Here is a 9121-nt window from a genome sequence, read left to right as displayed (position 1 = left end):
CGTGGTTTTATTGTATATTGTTCTGAACTTTGTACTGTCTCCTCTACCCACTCTGAATATTGACCAGACTGATGACTACTGGGCTCTGTTAATACATTATCTTAACTATTTCCAACACTTTGTTCTTCAACAACTTTACCATGTATATTTGTATCATCCCTATCTTGAACTTTACTAGAAAAATGTCCTACACTGTCTTTTCCCTGAGAAATATTTGCTTGTAATTTTCTTGCGCGACCTCTTCCGTAAGATCCGGTACTGGGTTTAGAAGAAGCAGTTCTTTGCTTAACATTTCCTTCAGTATCTGGTGTCCCTTTTGTCTTGCATGCACCAATTTCATGCTGGGGTTTCGTTGACACAAGGCCCTTTCCAAAACCCCGGCCAACGGGTTTATGTTGTGTGGCTTGAGCTGCAAGATGATGACTCAGTGACTGTTTCTCCAAACCTTGTTTTACAGTAGTTGGAACTAGATTCTTTCCGGCACCAGGTCTATCAACCTCCTCTGTAAGTAACAATGTCAGAAATTTCATATGCTATGTAGTTTTTAATAATGCTTTTTGGGATATTTCAAAACTGAATATTATACTCACATATATAGTAAAAGAGGGATACTATAAATCTTTAGATTATCAAATATGGAGTAGAAATATTTGTGTCTTTATTTTGCAAATCAAATACTCACAAAATTCTGTTTACTCAACATTTTTATTGGGTAATTTCAAATCAAAATAGGGTGAAAATATATTATAATAGAAAGGAATACTTGTAAAATGAATAGCCTATATATAGATGCAAACACAAAACATGTATAGCTAAGCAGGGCTACAGATGTGGAATATGTATATAGCTGGGCATGGCTACACATGTGGTGCATGTAAAAAGCTAGGCACATCTTCAGATGTGATACATGTATATACATTTGTTGCTTGGACATGCCTACACGTGTGTGTAGTCTGACAAAACAAATTGTTGACATTTTGTAATCTTATGATCATCATCTGATTCAAATTCAACACACCGAAAGACTGTTAAAAAACTAGTCTTTAACAATATTTAGTAAATATCCCCAAACAATTTTCAATCACAACCTTTATTCAAACACATTCTTAATTCTGTGGCGCTGATGTCATGTCTAACTTAAGTACATAAAGTCACTTGTTGTATTAACTTCAACACTTGCAGGAATGCCATACTTGATTAATTGTCAGATGTTATCACAAAAACAATGAGAAACTGTTTGTTTTAAGTGACACAATATAAATTGTCCAACTTTAACTATATCAAAATAGTCACTTGTTTAAAATAGTGGTAAAATTTTTTTTAAGCACGTTATTTTTTCTATAAAGTATTGGCTACAGAGTTTTACCATTTACGTCAGCTCTAGGTGTATTTAACACATTTATTTATATGATGTACCACTAAATATTCATCAGACCTTACATGGGGGTCCTTATTAATAAAATCTTATTGCTCAATTTGTTTCATGTGATGACTGTAGGATAACTTTTTTGTAAGCGTTACCAGCTGGCAGATCTAGACAAGTTTCCATATTTGCTAATATTATATAGTGGGGAATATAAAATGGCTGTAAAGATTGGACGCATTTATGATTTTGCACCACAAATAGGGTACTAAGAAGTGACACCTTTAACTGCCCTTTTTATACACATAAACAGTAATCATACCAATGTATTGTACTGTACATATGTTATAACATTTAGTGTAAGTTTTTTTAAAATCTTGAAAAAACTGTTGAAAAACGTTGAATAGACTGTTGTGAAATTTGCTACAATTTTAAGTAGCCCTGATTTATCTTGAACAAATTTTCCATGGTGATTACCCTGCTGTTTGAATTTAGGTTAAAATATTCCTGGGAGTGACCCCAGTGGGTCATATCGTTTTTATTGAATTTCTAAGAAAGATCAAGACTTGTTGAAAATGTACCAACCTTAAAATGAATAAGCATTAATAGCTAAAATAAATTTAAAGTACAATTTCCTCTTCCATTTATTATTGGCTAAAAACGACTTAACTGATTGAATATTGGATAGATTGTCAATATATAATTGTATAGTAACAGCTGTGATTTACAATTCATCACTAACTATCCGTTACCTACTTGCCTTTTTCTTGGCCTCAGACTGGAACTAGAGTAGAAGTATTACTTTTGTTGGCCTTACCTGGAATGTTTACATGATGAGGTTCAGGTATAAATGTTGTATTATCTTCCAACAAGCCAGAACTAGTTTCTGAGGACAGCACAAAACCATCATCAGAGTCTGAGTCTGAATAGAGATCCTGGTACATTATTCTTCTTGTATGATGACCTTTACTAGAATGTCGCTGATCCTTATTGTGCTTTCTTATAGCTGAAAAAATATATCATTTATACTTTACAAAATATATTTAGCACTTCAAATGAAGCAAGACTCAAAACACTGTCCAACACTAAATGTCAAGATCTTGTAGGCTGTCGTAAGGTTTTCAGCACCCTTATTTTATACTGTGACAGGATAGGTATGCTGACACTGTTGGGAAAGTCCACCGATATAGTTGCCAGGAATCTGGCACGCTCATATTCATCCATGAAGCACTCCATTGTGTAAAGTGAAGCATATATCCCCATATAACTATCATGTGAAAGGAAGTGGCTGGCCAAAAACCAAAAATTCTTGCTTTACCCGAGTCATGACTCATGTACAGCTAGCTAGGGCATACTTATTGTCTAGCCGTACAGCATTTTCAAAATTATATGAAAGTCGAAAATGCATATGCTATTTTATTCATAGACACTTGGGGGGGGGGGGGTCAGATCCTGCCCCCAACGTGATACGCCCCTGTAAACACTCTATCAAAACTATTTTAATATTTAAACACGAATAATACATCTATTACAACGATAAAAATGGTTTTCAAACAATTTTTACATATATGAAAAATACCGTATACCATCAAGTATCAATAAAGTAAAGATTGCAGACTCCAAAATGTAAACACGATTACCCTAGTATAATAAAACCTTTATAAATTATTATTAAATAAAACTTACAATGACTTTTCCGGTGTAAATCAATAGAAAATAAAATTATCTCCTAGATGCAATCAGAATAAACATTTAAACATCTCTTTTTAATATGAAAATCAACATTTAATTAAAACCAAAATAATTTTGCGTTCTGTCCAACCAATACGCATGGAGTCTGTGATTTTATTATGAGTCGAAAATGCATATGCTATTTTATGCAGTGTTCAATCTAGAACAAATTCCCAGGGGGCCCTTCGGGCCCATAAACTTTTCAAAAGGGGGTCATTTGAGAAAAAAGGGGGCCCACACAATGAACATCAAATTCAAATAAGGTATTGTATCTTTTAAGTTACTTGTTCACGTACCATATTTAGACCAAAAACGGTTGCAAAATTCCAAAATAACTCAACTAAAAAAAATGACATTAATTAGCGTTGATACAGGCTCAATTTTAAGAACTGATTGGTAAAGAAACGCGATTACATAATGTTCAAAGAAAAATATGAATCTTATTTTAATGTTACCAGGGATATTTGATAATAATGTTCAGTTTTTTAATCAGCGCCCGATATATATAGGAAAATCATATTTGAAATTAGCTTAGTTTATGAAGAATATAAACTTACAAAAGTCGGTAAAAACATTTACTCTTCTCAATATATCCAAGCGAAAAACAAAGTGTCAACAGGTGCTAAGACAATGTATATTGACATACCGGTACCTTTGATCTTTTGTCAGGGCAGCAGTTCTTACGTCACGCTTAAGATGTCTGTATTGATTAATGATATGCACAATGTTTTAGCGCCGACCAGCCAAAGACCAATCAAAGTTAATTTACTCGATTGTCAGACACTCCCTAAGCCAATCGTGTTTGATTGCTCCATCTTTAAGACTTTTTTAATTGGATGAAGGCGTGTTCGTAGTAATTTATGCACACTTCTCTATAATTAACTCGCACTTTTCACAAATATATACGGTATATATTTTTTTTTCCTTTGGAAAGTTATTACATAATTATTTGTTTTGACCGTGGAAAAACTATAACTACACGCACGTATCGGATTATCTGTGACGATTTGTTTTGCTTATAAAAACTGTGACTCAAAAGTAAGTAATAGTTACGGTACAACGAAGAACAAGTCTACATACTATTTACAGACGCGGACCGAGAGAGCGTAGCGATAAAGGTTTTAAATGGGTTACCGAGTGCGGTAAACTATCTTACCAACATGCTCTTGTTTTTCAATACATTAACTTCAGTTTTGAATTCAGTATTTATTAATATTATTCACAAGAAACTTCTTTTATGTACTTAATCAGGTTTAAGAAAGCATTTTAATGTCATTTGGGGCATTTTCTATGAGTGCGCCCGTCGGGCCCACAGTTGATTTTGTTTTGCGCCGGCGGCCTTTTCAGGGGGTCAATGGCGCAATGGCGCGCTCTAGATTGAACACTGTTTATGTCTTTAAACATGTCATTAAACGAGGATTTTAACCAAGAAAAAGCAATTGTCACGAGTCACGTACGGCTAGAAGTAGAACATTTGCCCGTGTCTGCATGTGGCTAGCCACTTCCAATGTGAAATGTTAAACAGCCGATTTTAAAGTTTTTGAAGCCTGATTAAATTATTTCTTGATTAAAATGAATATAAATTGGCAGACAGATCCGTTTACAACAATTCCAAATCAAGCAAAGAAACACTGGAGCAAATAAGAATTAAATGGAATCTATCCAAAAATGTACATCCGACTTCTACAAATACTTCACAATCGGAGCTGTACCATTTAAAAGAGTTTCGATCCTGATGAAATACTTCTCCGACACTTGAACCGCTTGATCTTTTTTATCCTTTTTAAATGTAACAAACTCTTTTACAAATGCTAGAAGCAAATGGAAAAAAACGATCATTTCGGGCCACAATTCCCGAAAATTTGTTGTTGTTGTTCTTTAGGTTGCATGGACCTAAATTAAGTTACCCACATAATAGCGAATAACGGACAAGAAGGACCGTCGGGCGGGCGTGACACAGGAGCGAACCGTGACTAAGACAGGTCGGACCATATTTTGGGACAGGGCGGGCCGTTGACCCCAATCGGAACATCATCGGCTATAATCTATAATAACCTCGGAAACAATACGGATTGAAAGTACTACCAAGTGGTTTCAGATGTAAACAGAAACAGAGATAATACAAAACGAATGTATATATTTGACATCCAAAAGAAAAGTAATGTCTGTTTCGGTACTCTTATGATTGAAAATATGTCTGAAACCAATTTGTAATTTAGATATGCCCACTGATGTACAGTACAGGTTTAAACACACCCGACTAAATGTCAACAGGTTGGTTTTTTGTACATTCGGTTTCTACAACGTACCATAATAATAAATATATAAATAATGTATTGTTTGCTTTTGTAGCTATGAATTCGCTTATTTTAGGTGGACTTTCACTGCATATATTGGAAATACACTTGTCAACAACCCCCAGCATTAAATTACTATTTGTTTACATGTTTTGTTTCTAAGCGTAGGTTTGGCCGAAATACCGCATTCGTTCTGTGTATTCATACTATTGTAAACGGGGAACAGTCTTTTGGTTCGATATTACAGGACTGTTTGTGTAAATTAAACAAAAGAAATGAGAATAAAGGCAAATGTAACTTTTATGAATTGTATTAAATATTTAAGTTATTTTAGTTTATAATTACATATACAGTAAAATAAATAAGATAGGGGAAATAAAAGAAAATCTGAAAACTTTCTAGAAATAAAAACAACGGCTTACCGCAATAATGGTGGTCAGAGCGCTTTTGGTCTTTTATCATGTCAACCTTCACGTCCAAAAGTTCGTTTAAGTTTGACGTCATAAAGTGACGTCATAAACGTGTCCGTTGACAGAACACTTGTTAATAGCAATTAACATACAGAATGGGATAAATTTACGTTGGCAAAAATGCCAAATAATTCCAAGTACTTCTGTGTTAAGCAGCGTAATAATATTACCTAACTTTAAACAGGAAAAGTGATCGCATAGTGTTTCGAAAGTGATCGTATGGTGTTTCAAAAGTGATTGTATCTATAGTATTAGTACTACCATGATGGAAATTAAGATATCAAAAAATAAATAGATGTATATAGTACTTATATAAAGTAAATTTGGTCATCTATTACACTTTAATTGTGTTCGAGGTCCTTATCCGAAGACGGACGGAAAGGGCCGAAAAGTTGCGATTGCCGTGACTCCAGACGATGCGGACCGTGATTTACCCATCAGTGCATTCAGCATTTTGTGAAAAATGGCTGTTTTAATTGAAAAGTCTCCCGTTACAAGTTCAAATTGCTATATAAAACTATAAAAACTGCTTCAATACTAATCAAACATGGCACAAATGTTGACTGGACCATTGCCTTTGTAACAACATGCTAAGTCTTATTTCCTTTTACCATGGCAACGAGGGGACATCTCAAAATTGTCAAAAAAATCAGTATTTTGCGTTCATTTTTTCCATCAAAATTGATTTTAAAGTGCTACAACTTGTCAATGGATTGAGATGGAGTCAAAGGCTTTTCAGTGTTGGTTACACGTTACCTTATAATCGACCTGTTGTCATTTTAGCCTCTTACAAGTCCAAAATTTTCTTGGCGACGAGGGGGGTTGCCGACCCCCTTCAACCCCCCAAATATAAGGGGACATATCCCCTTTTGGCAACCCCCTGATGTATCTTCTGGATAGGGGGCGGCGCTGAAAAAGTGGTCTTTTTAAAAAAAACAAGTGTTGGGGCCTAAATAAGGCATTCACCATTTGAGACAACAAATAGGGGGGTGTTAAAAGGCGTGTATATCTGGTAATGGGTTAAAGATGTTCCAGAACAGACGCCTATCAAATACGAAATCGTCTTGGTGGGAAATCGAAGCTGGTGTCATCATGAAAAAATCCCATTTTCCGGCGTTACTGCGAAGCACTATTCACGTCCGTCGGCGTTACCTCATAAAAACGGATTGAATCACATTTTATCAGCTTATTTTCAATTTTCTTTGTCACAAGAAGTTTAGTAAATGTCATTTGCCTATCAAAAATCGAAATTATACGGTATTTTACGCACTTTTGTACTCATAAGAAACGACAAAAAGAGTAAATTACTATCAAAACAGTGGTCAAGTCATCATGTTCACGAATGATCTTGAAAAGAAAGCAATTTCGTGGAAATAATCTTGATGAGGGATAAAGTATATTATCTTTGCAGCCATACTTGTATGTGGCTTTTTTTATTTGTTTGGTTCAATAAAGACTAAATTGACCAGTTAACTTACCAGGTATCCGCCACTTATTGCACAATGCTGCGTTACTTTTTTGCACAAATTGTGCGTAATTTTCACATTCCGGCGTTACTGGATATATACGATGACATCTTAGTACATGGATTTAAGAAACTACATTTGTATATAGCATGTTTAATTTAAAAGTTACAAAAATTACATGGAGAACGATACATATATATATACATATACCTGTAAAAGAATTATAGATTAGCTAAAAACAGGCATGTATATAAAAACAAGGAAACTGCATGGGACTACATGGCACATAATGCAAATAAAAGTTAGCACAAAGCATTTTTATAGGCCTAGAATTGCAACATTGAAAAGACTATACATCTAAGCACATATACAATCACATGTTAAACACTCGTGTGACAACCCATTATGAATATTGGAAAACAACTAAAAAAGCACAATTACAATCATAAGCATATAGACGCTTGAAGCTAGAATAAAAGGGTTAAAATGTAAAGCAGTTATTTGTAACATAGCAAGGAAGGAAGCAAACAAAGACATGGCTAATCTGCCCAATAGGTTAACGCGTCCAGTTGATAACATATTGGCTGCTCTATCAGTCTTGGCAGTAGAAAAAGCGTAATGGCACTCGTGTCTATTACTGCATTTGCACATGTGAAAAAAAACACATACATACATGTATACTGCAAACAAATAAACAAGACATATTATTAACATCAACATGCATCATCTGACTCACAAGATTTTTTTTTCAAAGAAGAAGAGAAATTGTATCTGACTAAAGGCTACAAAACAGGGACATTGGAACTTACATTTTGGACCTGTCCAGACGGCGGCCAGCCTTCCAAATTCGTTGAAGTTTTCTACTCTTCTGATGTTACAAGGGAGGCTGTTCCACACCCGGGCAGCCTCAAAACGCAAGGAGTTCTATCCACACCTGGTGGTTCGTACTGTAGGCACTTGTAGTAAACAATTGTAAATAGATGTCTTAAACTTGGTCAGGTTTTGAATGTATTTAGGTGATATATTGTGTAAGCATTTGAAAGTCTCGATGACAATTGTTTTTAACCTACTTAAGACAATTAGTGGAGTGTGGGGAGTTTAACCTTATCAAGAAGACTTTCATATGTGTCATGGAATGCAAAAATGGGGTTTCTTGACCAAATTTTTGATTTTCACTTTTTTTAATTTTCTGAATCTATGAAATATCAGAAGTAATTTCTGAAAATTTGAAGGTCGTGTCTTTCTTCTTTACAAAGTTATGCATAATTTTGTATGTATGGTGTCCAGTAAGTAATTAAAAATACACATAAAAATCTTTGATCTTTGTGATGTTTAAAGGTGCATGAGGAAAACAACTTTTGAAGCTAAAATGAATTTTGTGAAAAAAAATTGTTTTATGCTATTAAAGTTAATAAACGTTGTAGAATATTTTTGGAATACAGCCACCAAAATTAAAGCATCATTTACATTATGTTGCCTAGCAACGGACCTATTCCTGGGTTCTTCCTGGCCTTTTTCGTGTAAAAAGTTATGTGCTAGGTTTATTTTATAACACTTGCAAGTATGAATATGAAATATATTCTTCTTTAACATTTACAAATGGTTCTATTGCATTTCTACAGTGTTAACAGGACATATTACTGTTGAGAGATATCATAATACAACTTCAAAAGAACTAAACACAGTGTCCATTTATCATTCATTTATTAACTTTATTCAGATATTTACTGTGACAGCAGACAACAGTTTAATACAACAGTAAATGAAAGATATTATGATGATGTGAAATCACAG

The 9121-nt window shown here is 34.3% G+C and overlaps 1 protein-coding gene across 1 annotated transcript; it reads right to left on the bottom strand.

The window, feature by feature from the left end:
- Positions 1-101: 101 nt before the first annotated feature.
- On the bottom strand, positions 102-4991 carry LOC132736703 (uncharacterized). Its single transcript, XM_060723894.1, has 3 exons — positions 4807-4991; positions 2181-2369; positions 102-502 (listed from the first exon to the last, which is right to left on the bottom strand). The coding sequence occupies exons 1-3, from the start codon at positions 4931-4933 to the stop codon at positions 102-104; spliced, it is 717 nt and encodes a 238-aa protein (XP_060579877.1). The 5' UTR covers positions 4934-4991.
- Positions 4992-9121: the final 4130 nt, after the last annotated feature.

The sequence above is a fragment of the Ruditapes philippinarum genome, unplaced genomic scaffold, assembly GCF_026571515.1.
Source record: "Ruditapes philippinarum isolate M1 unplaced genomic scaffold, ASM2657151v2 ctg3510_1_1_1_1, whole genome shotgun sequence".
Classification (NCBI taxonomy): Eukaryota; Metazoa; Mollusca; class Bivalvia; order Venerida; family Veneridae; genus Ruditapes; species Ruditapes philippinarum.
The sequence above is the reverse complement of the archived record's forward strand: the minus strand, read 5'-3'. Positions and strand labels throughout refer to the sequence as shown.

Bases quoted from the DNA above. Each gene is read 5' to 3' on its own strand.
- LOC132736703 (XM_060723894.1), bottom strand. From the start codon at position 4,933: ATGATCGTTTTTTTCCATTTGCTTCTAGCATTTGTAAAAGAGTTTGTT. The intron at 2,370-4,806 runs GTACAGCTCCGA...ATATTTTTTCAG, and splicing joins GATCGAAACTCTTTTAAATG to CTATAAGAAAGCACAATAAG. The intron at 503-2,180 runs GTAAGGCCAACA...TGTTACTTACAG, and splicing joins TCATCATGTAAACATTCCAG to AGGAGGTTGATAGACCTGGT.